Source organism: Macrobrachium rosenbergii, chromosome 9, assembly GCF_040412425.1.
Source record: "Macrobrachium rosenbergii isolate ZJJX-2024 chromosome 9, ASM4041242v1, whole genome shotgun sequence".
Lineage (NCBI taxonomy): Eukaryota > Metazoa > Arthropoda > Malacostraca > Decapoda > Palaemonidae > Macrobrachium > Macrobrachium rosenbergii.
Window position 1 is genome coordinate 27535953 of NC_089749.1, and position 17840 is coordinate 27553792.

General features: G+C 37.2%; 1 protein-coding gene across 2 annotated transcripts in view; it reads left to right on the top strand.

Moving 5' to 3' along the window:
* Positions 1–17840, top strand: part of LOC136841646 (phosrestin-2-like) — a 175014-nt gene that overhangs the window by 125130 nt on the left and 32044 nt on the right. For both annotated transcript variants that reach the window (XM_067108774.1, XM_067108775.1), the window contains exons 5-6: positions 13361–13472; positions 15263–15374. In XM_067108774.1, the coding sequence (XP_066964875.1) occupies positions 13361–13472; positions 15263–15374 (224 nt within the window). The remainder of the gene's footprint in view (positions 1–13360; positions 13473–15262; positions 15375–17840) is intronic.

A 17840-nucleotide genomic window follows, 5' to 3' on the forward strand; every position in this document is an offset into this window, starting at 1 on the left:
TTTGAAAATAAATAGCAACATGTATAACCTTATAGGTCATCCAGTAGCCTGTCTTCTTTCCTGCATTTGAAAATAAATTGCAACATGTATAACCTCATAGGTCATCCAGTAGCCTGTCTTCTTTCCTGCATTTGAAAATAAATAGCAACATGTATAACCTCATAGGTCATCCAGTAGCCTGTCTTCTTTCCTGCATTTGAAAATAAATAGCAACATGTATAACCTTATAGGTCATCCAGTAGCCTGTCTTCTTTCCTGCATTTGAAAATAAATAGCAACATGTATAACCTCATAGGTCATCCAGTAGCCTGTCTTCTTTCCTGCATTTGAAAATAAATAGCAACATGTATAACCTCATAGGTCATCCAGTAGCCTGTCTTCTTTCCTGCATTTGAAAATAAATAGCAACATGTATAACCTTATAGGTCATCCAGTAGCCTGTCTTCTTTCCTGCATTTGAAAATAAATAGCAACATGTATAACCTTATAGGTCATCCAGTAGCCTGTCTTCTTTCCTGCATTTGAAAATAAATAGCAACATGCATAACCTCATAGGTCATCCAGTAGCCTGTCTTCTTTCTTGTATTTGAAAATAAATAGCAACATGTATAACCTCATAGGTCATCCAGTAGCCTGTCTTCTTTCTTGTATTTGAAAATAAATAGCAACATGTATAACCTCATAGGTGGTCATCCAGTAGCCTGTCTTCTTTCTTGCACTTGAAAATAAATAGGCACACGTAAACCTCATAGGTGGTCATCCAGTAGCCTCTCTTCTTACGGATAACCTCATAAGTGGTCATCCAGTAGCCTGTCTTTTTTCTTGCATTTGAAAATAAATAGCCACATGTATCACCTCATAGGTGTTCACCCAGTAGCCTGTCTTCTTTCTTGCATTTGAAAATAAATAGCCATATGTATAACCTCATAGATGGTCATCCAGTAGTCTTACTGGTTTTTCTGTGTCTCAGAATATAACTTTGCGCGACATTGGGTGCCTCCTTTTCTTTCTTCCTGAAATCCGCAATAGGATCCTTGCTTTAATGCAGTGTTCTTGAGAATAAGAGTCATCTTCCGTTGAGGCTACGTTGAAAGTCGAGTATATATACAGTATGTATAATATCTAATGAATCATTCTTTGTTGTGTAAATAGCACTGCTTTTGAGCGTTAAATAAAGCATGTCTTTGTTTATTGAATGAAATGTCACTTGACTTTCTAATATCTCTTGATTTGCATAAAGAACATTTCTCGACTTGTAAATTAATAATTTTTTATTTGTAAATGAATCTTTATTTTGATTTGCGAATGAAGTATCGCTGGCTCATATTAACGTTTTTCCTTTGTGTAAATAAGATATCCAATTTATCTTCAGGGAGGAACATTTCTTGAAAGACATCTTTTTACGTCTGCCAGAGGTTTTTCATAAAACTGTCGTGTGTAACACTTATTCCGGATGTGAAATTGTGCGTGAAGCCAATTTTAGATTTCTTGTAATCCCAGAGGTGAAATTTCTCTTTTCTTGGCGTGGCTGTATTGCTTATTTTGTCCCGAAACTGTGAACATCTTGCCTGTATGTATATTATTCTAAATAATATATACATGAAGCTCAACTGTTTTGCCAAGTAGAATATATCATATCATGTAGCAACGTCTCTCTATAACTGGCTATCCATTCTAGATTTAGACAACAGAAATTTTAGGAGGTTTTTCACACAAAATTTGTTGGGATTATTTTTAACCTTTTGCGTAGCAAAAAGCCTGATCACTTTAATACTAACATTTAAGTCTGTCATCACGGGAATAGTGGCAAAAGAAAGCGAAGGGGATTTTCATATATAAATTACATATATAGCTAGCCAGTCAGATTGTTTACCATGAAAAAAAGAATGTGAAATGCCGAACACGAGAAAGATACTAAGAGAAGACATGCGGGATTAGCCGACAACATGAACGGTAATTTGTACTCTACGCAAAGATGACTCGGTATCGCCCAGCACCCCAAGTCTGACATACTTTTTTGAGGGTCATGGAACTGATAAAAGTCTGCCTCTTTTCTCTCCCGCTCTGCCTCGACTCCTTTATTCCCTCCGGTCCCCGTGTCCCAGTTTCAGTCAGCTGAGACCAGGTGGGCGGGGCAGGGGGCTTTGGTTTAGGGGGGAGCTGTTCTTTTCCTCCCAGTCTGGAGGCTAGACGGAACCTAAAGTAATAGCGAAATAGATACTATCTACGGCATTAGCTTCAAACAACAAAGCATTTGTCTATAAACTTTGTGTTTGATATTTCATTTCTAATATGCCCGTTCAAAAACAGTGTGTGATAACTTTTGTGTTAAACAATATTTGTATATACGTAAATACATAGTATATATATATGTATATATATACATATATATATATATATATATATATATATATATATATATATATATATATATATATATATATATATATATATATATATATATATATATATAAATTATATATACGTGTGTGTGTATTTCACAAATATTAAGCCATAAATTTCGTTTAATATCCAATTCACTATACATTGGAAACAACTTACACTCAAGGGGAATTATGAGTGATAAGGGCTTCGTCACCAGTGGGGTTCGAATTGCTGCCTGGTTTAGAAACAAGGAAGATACAGTGACCTTGACCACTGAGCCAACATGATGGCTCAGTGTTCAAAGTCACTGCACTTAAGTTGTTTTTAAATCAGGCAGCAGTTCGAATCTCAGTTGTGACGAAGCTCTAATATTTCCCATTGTGTGTAAGTTAGTCCCGGTGTATAGTGAATAGGATATTAAATTAAATTTATGGGTTAATATCTGTGGAAATGAAAGATGTTATGGTTCATATATATATATATATATATATATATATATATATATATATATATATATATATATATATATATATATATATATACTGTATATGTGTGTATACGTATACAGTATATGTATGTGTAAAACCTACTGGACGAGCGGTCATCAAATATATCGCACCAATGGGAGGGCAACAGTTCGATTCCATGTTCGAGCAGAACGACTGAGGCATTTATCTTTAAATCTTGTTGTGTTTCTTTTGATCCAATGAGTGAATTAGCCCCAGCCAGGATGGAAAAAGGCAAGGGCTAATAATGTCGTCCAAAATACTTGTTGAGATCCTGAAAATTAACATCTGGAGTCTCCTCTTTGAATGGAAAAGTTTCATAGTCAATACATTATATTATATATATATATATATATATATATATATACATATATATATATATATATATATATATATATATATATATATATATATATATACTATATATACTGTGTCTGTCTGTCTGTCTCAGTGGTTCCAACATGGCCTCCCACAGCGAGAGTCCAGAGGTCCATTCCATGGCGGGAGACGACTTTGGTTTTCTGGAAAATCTCATGTACTTGAGTTGACCTAAGCAGTGACTTAGTTACCTGGGTACCCGGTGGTTGGTCAACTGTTTTCCTGGGGAGTGCCTCTGCTCAACGGAGCAACCCTACCCAGCGCTGAGTTTTTGTTTCTTAACAGTTTGTGTGTTCCCTAGGTTGTCGTCGACTCCAAGCTCCCAGACCTTCAACACAAGGCCTGGAGGAGTTAGTCTAGGTGTGCCAGTCGTTGCAAATTATGGGGCGAATTAGTACAAATAGGAAGGTTGCTTTTTTGAAGAGGCCAGTCCCATTTCTCACTAAAAGAAAAGTCAGAGGCTCTCTCTCTCTCCCTCTCTCTCTCTCTCTACATATGTATAATATATATATATATGTGTTCATGTGCTTGTGCGTGAGCTTGTGTACTCTTAGTGTAGCGGTTAAACGCTCGCTTCACCAGTAAGAGATTCCAGGTCCTAGCGAACTGGAAGGCTTTGAGTTAGTCCCTTGAATCCTGGTGTGCCTTTGTTGAATTAGCTGTTTGCAATTGGTCGAATGCGATGGGTGGTAATCAGGATAAAGAAAGGCATAAGGATAGTAGTACTCTTCTTTGGTCTACCTCTGTAAAGGAAAGGGTGTAAGGTGGGGTGAAAGAAGTGCTAGAAGGGAAGGGCCTCAACTACTGTCTTATACACTCTTACTTTAACCTTTATATTGATTCTGCGGTCGCACAAGACACCTGACATCTTTCTCCAGTTTTTCCATCTGGCCTGCACTCTGTTATTTTTACATCCAGATTTCCATCATCAGCCACTGTTGATTGATTATGGAATTTAGGTCTTGAAGACCAAGCGCCGGAACCCATCAGGATTATTCAGCGCAGCGGTGAAGATGAAATACATAAATTAATGGTGTGATTGATAATGAAAAAGTGAATGATAGCAAAATTCAGTGTTGAACCAAGATACTTAAATTTTTCTACTCGGTTCAACCTTGTCCTTTCCATGCTAATCTTGGAGTTTTGATCTTCATTAAAATTTAAGTATTCAGTCTTCTTCCTACTGATCTTAAACCTCTGTCTTCCAGTACCTTCCTCAATTGCTCTAGTTTTGACTCCACTACTCCTCTGTTGGTGCTGCCTAACACGATGTCATCAGCAAACAACATGCACGAGGGGGATTGATCTCTTATTCCTTGAAATAGCACATCCATTACCAGGTCAAAAAGATATGGACTTAGAGCAGATCCCTGATGTAAACCAACTCTTACTGGTATCCATTCAGTTAACCCAACACTGCTTCTAACCTCACATACTTCTCCGGTGTTCCCTTTACTCGCATGCACCTCCAAACCTCTTGGCGTGGTACTCTATCGTATGCCTTTTCCAGATCTATGAATACTATGTGCAGTCCTTTCTGCTTTTCCCGGTGTTTTTCCATCATCTGTCGGAGGGCAAACACTGCATCTGTCGTTTCTCTCCCTGGTATGAAACCAAACTGTTCTTCACCTACAGATGTTTCTTCTCTAATTCTTTGATTCATTACTTCTCTAATTCTTTGATCCGTTATTCTTTCCCCGATTTTCATGGTGTGAGACATTAACTTTATTTTCTCTTTATAGATCGGCACAATAAAGATTTCTTTCCATTCTTTTGGTATCTTTTCCTGACAATATATTTTCTTTGCTAGGTCCCACAGCATGTCTATTCCTTCTTCTCCCAGGCTCTTCCACACCTCTGCAGGAATTCCATCTGGTCCTATTGCTTTACCATTTTTCGTCTTCTTTAGTGCATTCTTTACTTCCTCCCCTGCTAATAGTATGTGTCATACCAAGGTTCTGGAATCCATCTTCAAAGAATTTTCTAGGATTTTCTTCATTTAACAGGTGTTCATAATATTCTTTCCACTTCTTCTTTACTTTATCCTTGTTGCATAAAACCACTCCATTCTCATCCTTAACTTGTTTTATATGGGAGTAGTCTTTGGTGTTCTTGTCCCTCGACTTAGCAATTCTGTGAAATTTTCTCTCCCCCTCAGGTGTTTCCAGCTCTTCGTACTTGTCATCTGATGCTCTTGCCTTGTCTTGTGCAACTGCATTCTTTACTTCTTTCTTATGTCTTTGTGACTTCTCCTTATCATCTTGTTGTCCATACTTTTCCCAGATCTTTTTTGCATCTCTTTTAGCTTTCTACCAACTCTTTCACTTTATCATTCCACCACCAGGTTTCCATCATGTACAAGTACACCGAGAGTGTGTGCATGTGCGTTGTTCATGAATCCTTTTAACTGTGTGAAAATGTTTCGAAGTTTTCCATTATTCCCTACACGAGTTTCTTTCTTTATTAGGAACATAGCTTTCTCAGACTGAGATTCAAAAATGCTCCTACAGACCGTTGATATTGCCTTTGTCTCGAGAAAGAAGAAGAAGAAATGCGACAGAGGAAGAAACCTGAAAGGAATTTATCACAAAGAGAGATTGCTATCGTGTTCCATTTTCCCTCTCATCTTCCTTCCTTTAAAATTTCAACTTGGGGCAATCTTTCCTGGTAGTGTTTAAATATAAAAGATTTCCAGCGAGTATGAAATTCCCACGTTCAGTCTTTCCCTCAAACAGGAGAGCCTCCGTAAAACTCATTCTTTCTTATCAAGTATGTGGCAAAGCTGGACAACCTCACTTTGTGCTGTCATTCTTGTGTGTGTTTTTATATAGAAAAACATTTTGAGCGACATGGATATACTTCTGTCTGAATTAAGAGGTGTTCTAGGTATCTTGTTGTTTGAGATTAAGCTGGGATCATGCCAGCACGGGCTGTCATTCATACTGTAGAGCAGCCTGCAACTATATATCAGTATGTCTCTCGGGCTGGCCTCTTTGATTTGGAGTCTCCTAATTTCGCCTCGTGGTATTTTTATGCTTTCAAATATTAAACCTCTGATAGCTCATTAATGTGAAGTTCTCTATCCAGTGAGAATATATCTCTCTCATCACGTTTCGTAAGTTATTATATATACTGTTGTCATTTGACTGAGGCAAATTAACAAAACCGAGGAGCAAAGAGCTTCTCCGAAGGTTGGTCTTTACATTTTTTAAATGAATTTTACGTATTGGAAAAAAATGTAATATCCTTGCAAAAGCGTTCTTGGAAACTATTATACAAATCACTCGTAAAGTGAAAACTGAAGTTACAGTAAAATATAACAAAAACCTAACAGAACTGTTAAGTATGTGCTTTTCCAGTATTATTATTATTATTATTATTATTATTATTATTATTATTATTATTATTATTATTATTATTATTATTAAAGATCTAATTATTTTTACTGAAAATAAAAAGCAACGCTGAAATATAAGAAACTAAAGCAACCGCTTAATGCACGTGTGTTCAGTTATTATTATTAGTAGTAGTAGTAGTTAGACCTAATTCACCAGATTAGAAAACCCATAACAGAATCCCCCCTCCCTAAAAAATTGAAATAAATGTATATTTATTTATTTAATTATTATTATTATTATTATTATTATTATTATTATTATTATTATTATTATTATTATTATTATTATTGAGAATGGTCACCCATTTCAAGAGTTCAAGTTTTCCCCCAGACGCCCGCCCACGTCTCCCCGCGTGCAAAGTTTCCTCCCTTCTGACAGCGCCCCTCGGGGTCGATGGACCCCAGATCGGAAAAGATACACCCCCGCCCGATTTGGGTCCCTGACCCCTTCTTGATTTATTGCCTCCAAAGGAAATCAGCGTCAAACAACATCCTGTCGTTTATCATCGGGGTATCTCCACGTCCTGATTACATTGCTCCTTCGCCCTTCACCTTCTTTTCTGCTCGTTTTAATATTGTCATTTTATTATTATTTTCAGTTTTCTGTGAATGAAAACTATTGAGATGGCTTTTTGTCTGTCCGCCTCAGACCTTAAAAACTACTAAGGCTAGAGGGCTGCAAATTGGTATGTTGATCAACCACCCTCCAGTCATCAAACATACCAAATTGCAGCTCTCTAGCCTCAATAGGTTAGGGTTAGCCATGAACGTGCGTCTGGCACCACCGAGTCCAATTCCAGAGGCGTCGCCGACGCACCTTCTCGTGACTGCATCTGGGGAGCAACTGAGCACTGCCCGGTCGTAGGTGAGAGTTTCATACTGCAGCATATCGAGGCTCGTAGTGATGTCAATCGTAGAGCTACAACAAGAGGGTGACACTGCGTCTTTGTACACTGTACAGAAAGTTCGATTGCGCCGAAGAAACTTGGGCGCATTTTTCACTTCTTATCTATTGTTTTTAAGTAGTCTTTTCATGATTTTACTTATTGGTTATTTGATTCATGATTGCAGTGTTAGTGGAAGTTTTCATGATTATGACAGGGGTATTCATTTTGACAGAGTTTTAGTTCATCTGTAGTGGTTGAATAAATTAAACGCTTTGAATGAATGAACTATAACGTTTAAAGGTTTGCATTTAAATGAATTCGAACAGTGTTTCTGAAATCGAAGACTCTCTCTCTCTCTCTCTCTCTCTCTCTCTCTCTCTCTCTCTCTCTCTCTCTCTCTCTCTCTCTATTCAATTGTGATATCTTTATGGGACAGTTTTATGATGAGAGAACGAACATGAAATCCTTCGTCATCAAGTTTGTCTCCAACGTACTCTGTATTTTGTCTTGAATTCTAAAGTCTGTGATGTCATCCTCTGTCGTTTTGTACTGACTGTCTGTTTTTATAACGTTCGTACTTAGCGGCAGACGGAAAGGATTATGAGAGAGGGAGAGGAAAATGTCAGAGCCTCCACGTTTTGATGAATTAATCCTCAGGCAATTAAAATGAAGACTTTTCAATGTTACGTCCCTTGAAAACAATTACGAGTTGGAACGTGCATGACATTTTCCCTCCCATTTCATCTGCATGCATTACTCCCTTCGGTCCCTAGCTGCAACCTCTTTCATTCCTTTTACTGTACCTCCGTTCATATTCTCTTCCTTCCATCTGGTTTTCCGACCACTCTAACAATTGTCTCACAGTGCAGCTGCGGGGTTTTCCTCCTGTTACACCTTTCAAACCTTCTTAAGGTCAAATTCCCTTTTTGTGCTGAATTACCTCATAGGTCCCAGCGCTTGGCCATTGGTCTAAATTCTATACAGTATTCTATAAAGTATGATAGCTCTTCGTTGGGAGAGTCGGTAGAGCTGTGGACTAGCACTCGCTAGGCCCGAGTTCGAGTCTCCGGCCGGCTGATGAAGAGTTAGAGGAATTTATTACTGGTGATAGAAATTCATTTCTCGCTATAATGTGGTTCGGATTCCACAATAAGCTGTAGGTCCCGTTGCTAAGTAACCAATTGGTTTTTAGCCACGTAAAATAAGTCTAATCCTTCGGGCCAGCCCTCTCTAGGAGAGCTGTTAATCAGCTCAGTGGTCCGGTAAAACTAAGGTATACTTACTTATAAAGTATGATTAAATCTTAAGGACCTTGAAGTGCCGGCGACGATTTGATATCCCAGTTAGTATGTAATTTAAGCGTTACATACAAAACTGGCATTTTTCGTGCCCGATTATAATCACTGGGAAAGGCTGCTGGCGCTAAAAGAGGTCTGGTGAGACTACGGCGCAACGCAGGACGAGAATCAAGTAAGGAGGAGGAGGGTTTCTTGGTGTGGTGTTACCAATTACTCATATCGGACATTATTTATTTTAGGGTCGTTATTAGTTCCACTTTCGCTGAGAAGCGAAGCCGGATATCGAATTTATGAATTACTTTATTGAGATTTATTCTCTCTCTCTCTCTCTCTCTCTCTCTCTCTCTCTCTCTCTCTCTCTCCAATCCAGTCCTTTTGTATAGAAGTTAATTACTTTAGTTAGACTGCCTATGAGATAGGGTTGTGAATTATGACTTAGAAACACCAGTAGCTGTCATGGGTCAAAACAATCGAAGAATACTAAGAAACAAAACTAAAATAACAGACAGTAGTCTAAAAAATGAACTAACATGTTCAGAAGCAAAGCAGTTCTTTGTTGATTCTCTTCGAAAATAAAAATAGTTATTCTTTTCCAAGATAATCAACAAAGAACTGGCTTGCCTCTTAAGATGTCAGTTCATTTCTAAGACTACTGTCTGTTAATTTAGTTTTGTTTCTTAGTATTTGTTCGATTATTTGACCCATGATAACTATTCGTGTTATAGGCCTATCTTTGATTTTTACTAGGCATGATATTTAGTATTTACTAGCCTTCAGTATTCAAGGTTTTTCCCAAGTTTTACTGTATTGTTGATTAGTTTGGAAGCATAATATATAATCGTTTCACTCCAGGGTCATAATATTCGATCAGTTTGATGCCGTAATACTGACTTTCAGTTTTCTGTAAAAAAAACTATTGAGATGGCTTTTTGCCTGTCCGTCAGCATTTTTTCTGTCCGCCCTCAGATCTTAAAAACTTTTGAGGCTAGAGGGCTGCAAATTGGTTGGTTGATCTACCACCCTCCAGTCATCAAACATACCAAATTGCAGCCCTCTAGCCTCAGTGGTTTTTATTTGATATAAGATTAAAGTTAGCCATGATCGTGCGCCAGTCACGGCTATAGGTGCCAACAACATAGGCCACCAGCGGACCTTGGCCGAGAGTTTCACGGGCCGCGGCTCTGAGTTTCATGGGCCGTGGCTGAGAGTTTCATACAGCATTATACGCTGTACAGAAAAATCGATTGCATCGAAGAAATTTCGCTGCACTTGTTGCTTGTTTACTTTTGAAACCAGAATGGTTATTGAGTAGTTCTGAATCATAGACTTATATTCAGTCTCTTCTTTCCGACACCGTCTGTTGGACTCTTGTTTCTGAAACCATAATATTTGCGTAATTACTTACAATGCATCACATTTAGCCTACCTGTCTCAACAGTCAAGTTTTTACACTGATTCTTTCGCGTAGGGTGGTAGGGGTTACTGCCTCTATTTTTCCTTGCCCGGAGCACTGTAGGCAGTGTTCGGTGTTCTTTGCAGAGCGCCTTCGGTCTCCAGCTGCATTGCTTCCTGCCTCTTTGTCCTGAAGCGGTCCTTTGTTTGGTCTCATCCTACGTAGCCGTCCAGCTTCGTTTACTTCGAAGTTTTCGGTTTCGAACTTTGATTTTCGAATAAATTCTTCGGCCACCCGTAATGGTGTTGGATTTCAGTTACGTAATAATAATAATCATAATATGGCTGCATTAGGCGAATTGATTTTTATACTGAGTTTTCTCAATTTTTCTTATAAAACATGTCGACAGAAAAAGTACTAAAAATACCAGAAATAGAAGTCAGAAAAAAGAAATACACCGAAAAAGAAATACCATTAGCATGGTGAAAATCTACGGATGTACAACCCCAGGTTTCAGTAACCTCCTGTAACAGAAAATAAAGAATTTCTGCTGTAAGAAGTACGCTGTTTATGTCCACAAAAATATGAGCATTGGCCAACTGTTGACCAGTTTTGACGTGCATGAAGAGGGAATTATAAAAAAAATTGAGAAAACTCGATATAAAATCAATTCACACAATGCAGCCATATCATTCAACAAAACTTGCCTAAAAGAGGGTCTTCTTCCTTATAATAATAATAATAATAATAATAATAATATATTGTTTTATAATTTCAAGAATAAAATAGGCAAATCAAGGGCAACTGAATAAGATTTGAAACCTGAATAGGCTGAAACTATACTGTATATAAAATGAAGATTAAATATATGCCCAGTACGATCTGGATTGCTATGCTGACGTTAATCATGGTGCGCTAATGAAACTATCCAAAAAGCCGTTGTCGTTTTGAAAATAAAGCTTTAATACTAATGCTAGAAGTCAGATGACAAGACAGAATGAGAAATGATACCATTACGGAAAATTACGGAAGTTCCTTATGTGAATGTAATAATGATGACGGGGAGATGGAGATATTAAACAAGTCCTTTGCTTCATCCTGGGGATGACAGTGTCAGCCAGGCTCCTGTGGGCACCAGGAGAGGCTGGAGGTGAGTGGAGATTTGTGAAAGGTAGAACACAAGCAGGAATGAGTGTCGGAATTTCACGCCATAGACCAAACGGCGTTGGAGGCTGTGATGATGATGATGATGATGATGCTTTTATACTTGACCCAAAGCAACTAGACGTTTATCGCAGCCGCTAGCCATCCAGGGTAGCTTAAGACCACATAGAGAGAGTCCGTATGTAATTTTGCTGACTTTCATGGGGTAGTCAAAACCTGGTTTGAGTCTCCTCTACGACGATTCTGGCCGAGAGAGCAATTTGAGGTGCATAAATTCGAGGTACATGACCGTATAAAACCGAATTCATATCAGTAGTCTTTGTCATTAGTCTGAGGGTCAAAGATGCCGCCCAGTTAAAATTTGACTTTGTTTCAGTAGAAAATGTCATTTAATTTTCTTGGCATTGGATTAATTCGCAATAATTAGGATGTTATAATATTATGATAATATTAGAACATTTACTCATTATCACACTGCTCAAATATATGGCTAAGAGAGTGCATTTTAAAAGAGAATATTCTTAAAATAGGGCCTTTTAAAGTAGAATAGAGCTAAAATGCTGTATTCCCAAAACAGAATACCAATAAAAATGAGACCTCTCTGGATTGACCCTTCTTAAATAAAGCTAGGTCAAGATAAAATATGAACGTCTGGTACTTTTTTTTCAGAATTCTGTCACTGACTTATAGCGAACATTATACGAACATAAAAAGCAGAATACTTTCATAACATCCAAGACCAATTCAAACCACAGGCGTCTTTTAATGCATTATTTATTGGTAATCATAAATTTTGGAGATGTCTTCATATACCTCTGTAAGACAACAAACGATCGTGCCTTTCTGGTAAGAATATGTATATGTGTGTGTCTGTACATAGCCGTGTGCGTTTCTGTGTGGTTTTTTCTTCAGTTCTATCAAAGGCGCACCTTTAATGTGTCTGCGACTTAGTGAACTACTTAGGTGATGTGATGCTTTAAAGAATTAAGAGACCTGTTTTGCGAAATCGAACGTGATTTGCACGTCTCGCGTTCACAGTTTCTCTCCTTCGGTTTCAGCGCTGATGCAGCACAAATCAGATCCTGGCCGCCCCCTCTTCGAACTTAATAAAGGGAATAATTCTTTGAATTATTAGTTATCATCTCTTAGTCATCGTTGAAGGTGTTCAAGAGAAAAAGGCAATAAGACTCTTTTATGAATTTATGTTATGAAATATTTGAATCTCGAAGTTCAGCAGAATCAAAAGCTGCCGACGGAATTGGCAACCCAATGTTATATTGCTCAGTCCAGAGGGAAATTAAAAGCAGGGGCGAAAGATAAAAGATTGGTTACATTCCCATCCATTAAAAAATGGGAAATTTTAAGAGTCGAGAAAAGTTGGGGTAGAAAAGAAATCAAGAGCTTCTACTCCATTTATTACTATCCACAGAATGAATATGGGAAGAGTTGGCATGACGGGTGCTTTGGAGTCCCCTGTGGTGATGATGGACTTCCTATAAGATCTCGGTACCGGTGGCCAAAACAGGGCCAGTTGGAAGGGGACAGAGAAGCTACCTTGCGGCGGAAATAAAGAGGATCTATTTATAGTGAAGGGGTAATGGAGAGGTCACTGATGAGAAAAATGGCCTGTGATTGAGTTCTGCCGAGAAGGGGAACAAAATGGAGGCAAGCTGGAAAAAAAAGTAATTTTCCAATCATGTCATATAAGGGCAATCTAAAGCTTAAGGAAAGAACCAACAACAACTGTATAAAGACCCTCAGTTTTTAAGAGGCAGATTTACGTGATCAGACTATAATAATATGATCTCTCCAAGATAAAAGTTCATAGGAGTGGAGGGCTTGGTTAAATATTTACCAGAAAACAAAAACTGAACAGGGAAGAAGCCAAAGAGATTAGCAGTGAAGGTAAGATAGTATTTCTGGATCCTATTACATGTTTTTTTCATTGACAGGCAAAGAAGAGACGGGAAGGCCTTGCGGCGTCCACTGGGAGCTTCGAGTGTTTGTCGGAGAATCGATTGACGATCAACCCCACAGGCGATCATGCGTCCGGCTCCTCATCAGGTGAGTCTTCGGAAAAAACTGGGTCTGTCGTAGAGGGAAGGATCTTCATCTGCTCATCGGTCTAGTGTCAGTTTTTCGATCAGTTTTTAGTTTCTTTTATTGGTTTTTGTGTGCCACGAAGGTTAAATTGATATTGAGATAACTTTAATTTGGCGTTGTAAGCTTCATTTTCATTTAAGTAGGATTCTCATCAAAAGCTTCCCAAGATAAAATACGAAAAATATGAACCGTCATTGTGTTTACTGTTCGTGAGAATGCAGAAAAATGCAGAAGGAAGGGGTAAATAAATAACCAAAAAACTAATAAAAAAATCATTAGAGCCTAACCTTTTAATTAGAAATAAATTGCTGGAATCAGGAAAACAGAAACAGAAAGAAATTTTCAAATCATGGTAGTAGGGAGAAACAAGACTTCACTGGTAAGAGTAATTCCTAGATCTGTGATCCCGTTGGTATTTTTCAGTTGTTTTCCAACTGATCAAAAAGATACTTTCATATCGTTTATGGTGTACTTCATAAGCGTTATAAAAGTATCTTTTTGACCAGTTAGGAAACACCAGTGGATCGCCGATCTAGGAATTATTCCTACTGGAGAAGTTTTGTTTCTCTCTACTACTTGCTTTGGAAATTTCTTTCAGTTTCTGTATCAAAGATGCAACCATCATCATAAGTTCCCCTAACAAAAAAAGGCGACGGTAAAAGTTTTCGTGTTCCCACAAGCAAATTGCAATCTGTGTGCACAAGCTTTTGCAACGTGCTCATAGCTGCTAAGCCATTCTTTAAAATCTGGTTCACTCTCACATCAGTCGCCAGACAAGCATATCTAAATATTGACTAGATGAAATGGGCAGCACTTTCAAAATTTTGAACTAAATAACACACTTTCTGTAAGTGTTTGTTTTATGGGAGACTTCCTGTCAACCCTTATTTGGTACATCAGACTGGCCACCATTTTGTTTATAATGATATTCTTGAATTACTTGTTCTTCAGTATTATGACTGGTTATTAGACCCTACTGGCCTTTTGGTCGATATGATGTGATACATTTTGTATTGGATAAGTTATTAAATGACAATCTGCTCTTAAGAGTTTCTGGGAAAAGAAGAGTTAATTGAGAGGACTGCAGAAGAAATGCTGACAAATTTTACTTGTTTTTTATGGGTTTAATTAAGCCGTGCCTCTTTCACCAGCTCTAATTATTGGCTTTCTGAGCTTGACTCGCTAGAAAAAAAATCCTTTCCTTGTTCTCCGTAGGGGGCTAGTGCCGTCAGTGCACCTCATGCGGTACACTGTAAGCATTACTTAAGGTTTTTTGCAGCGTCCCTTCGGCCCCTAGTTGCAGCCCCTTTCATTCCTTTTACTGTATCTCTGTTCTTATTCTCTTTCTAACATCTTACTTTCCACTCTCACCTGACAATTGTTTCGTAGTGCAACTGCTTTGAGGTTTTCCTCCTGTTACACCTTTCAAACCTTTCTACTTTCAGTTTCCCTTTCAGCGCTGAATAACCTCATAGGTCCCAGTGCTCTACCTTCGGCCAAAATTCTACTGTATATTCCATTCCATTGCTTTTCATGTCAAGAAACACAGTCCTTGCATCCGAAATTGCATCAAAAGTTGTCGTCTTAATGGCGAAAATTTCATCATCCAATTTTATTTGTGATTTAGATATTTGAGAATATTTTTGTTGCATAATAATCGACAAATTTGCGAAAGTCAGTATAGAAGAAATAATAGCCACAACAATCCTTCTGTCACCTAATGGTTCTACTCTGTACCCTACCAAAATCAGGCGACTGCAGTACGCCCCAGCGAAACAAGGACGCCAGCCCCAAGCTTGTTGCGCAAAGGAGTTCTTGCTCTCTCCTGGGAAGCTGCATCTTCAAGTCACTCTTGACAGACAGGTGAGTTTGTATTATTATTACTACTGTTATTATTCAGAGAAGCTGAACCCTTTTCATATGGAACAAGCCCACCAAAGGGGCCATTGACTTGAAATTCAAGCTTCCAAAGAATATGGTGTTCATTAGGAAGTAAGAGAAGGTAAAGGGAAATACAGAATGACGAGATCTCTTTTATTAAAAAGAAAAAGTAAATTAGTAAATAGAATTATCACTTGTAAGCATTGTGTAATATTAATACGTTATAGAATTCTTCCCCGGTACCTTTTCCCCGAGCAATAAACAGATTTCTTCATTTGTAAGTATTTTTATTTTTATCACTTGAGAGTTACAGGCTCATCATTGTCTTCGTATGAGGCCTCTGCATAACAAGCACGAACCTTTTAAGATATTAATTTTAGGCAGTCTGTGACCTCGCCTTGAATCCTATCTTAATATATTCATATATAATTAAATTTATTTTAATGTTTTAATTGTTTTGTTCTTTGGTTGTAACAAGAATTCCCGCATTAATATCAATAATTAATACCACTATCATTAACATACCCGAGCTTATATGAGCAGTTTCTTGCTTTATTTTTTACATGAAATACTGTACATAGCCTTTTTATTATTTTTATCAGAACATGTGTTTGATTTTCTTTTCATATATAATGAATGGTTATTTTTCAAATATACTTTGTTGCGTAATAGCTGGCTCCAATTAGTGTGTGTATCTGTGTACGCACGTGAGCGCGAGTTGGTGTTTGCAAGCGGTTTTATGGCTAGTTAGGTGCGTGTGTGTGTGTGTGTGTGTGAGTAGCATTTTCATTTACTTTGGTTGCAGCATTCAGTCGTGTGCATATGATAGTGACGATTAAAAAAACAAAGGACTGGTGTGATTCTGAATTTGTGTGCGCTTTCATTATGACTTTTATTGTTTTTAGGATTCTGGTTTCGTTATTTTATATTTGGATTCTCTGTGTTTTACAATATGTTGCAGGGGTAGTCTGTATACGTTTTTCCGAAAGAGCTCAGATGTGGAGAAAATTGAATTATGTTTAGATATAACTGGTAGACAAGACTTTGTGTGCAAACGTCTCACTGACGTTATGACGTCTTTCTAAAATTTAAATGGTCTAAAAATTATCTCTTCTGGTGTGATTTAAAAAGTTCTGAAATTTTGGTCGAATGGTCTGGTTCTGAAAGTGTTTTCATAATTACGTCACTGAAAATTACTTGCATGCTGTGAATTACTTTTCTTGCCAAGGAAACTGTGAATTAAAAATGTGGAGACTTAAGGAGGTACAGTATATTATGACATGTGTGGTCTAGTATTTGACATACTTCCTGGCAATGCGTGACGATATCGTAGCTTATAAACATTAACGTGATTTTGTTGTTTGTAACAAGCAGCTTTTGTCCTCGTTGTCGGATGTTCTTCTAAGTTTTCCAGAAGCTTAGAACACCTAACATTCTTAAGTAAGTTTCTTCTTCTTATGAAAAATTATTTGATCATCATGAAGAACATATCCCAAGATCAATTTGGCCTCTGCTTCTCAGTCAGGTTGGCTAAAAATTTTTATTTTAGTCTCGTTTGTATAGCAAGGAGAACCAGTGGAATCTAAAAACTTAATAGACAACGATAATTGAATTTATTTTGAGGATAACTTGAACTTAACATAAGCTTTGAATTTTATTCTAAAGTGAACGTCGTTGGGTTTCGCTGTTCGGGGGGTCGAACCTGCCAGGTGACGAACCACTAATTATAATTTCCCTTCGGTATTATTTCCGAGGTAGAGCGAATTGGATATTAAACGACATTTGTAAATTAATGTTTATATATACTATATATATATATATATATATATATATATATATATATATATATATATATATATATATATATATATATATATATATATATATATATATATATATACATATATATATATATATATACATATATATATATATATATATATATATATATATATATATATATATATATATATATATATATATATATATATATATATATATATATATATATATATATATATATATATATATATATTAGATTTGTTTTATTTATGTATATGTGTTATCGCCTGCTTCTTTTATGTATATATTTAAAACTGACTTCACTGAATGTACCCAGATCACACTCTGCTCGGAAAAGCACTCATTTGCAATAGTGATTATCTCAGTTTGATTTGTATGAATGACCCTGACCCTAAATTATTGTTACACTTATAGAACGTGGTGGCTTTAATTCATAGCACAAGGTCATTGCTTTTAGGGCTAGGAGATTTGATGACATGCATATTATTGGAGATTTATTGAGCCTTGTGACTCACGGGTTGCTTTGGTTTTTCTTAATTTTAGTTTTCTGTAAAAAAAACTATTGTGCTGGCTTTGTCTGTCCGTCCGCACTTTTTTCCGTTCGCACTTTTTTTGTCCGCCCTCAGATCTTAAAAACTACTGAGG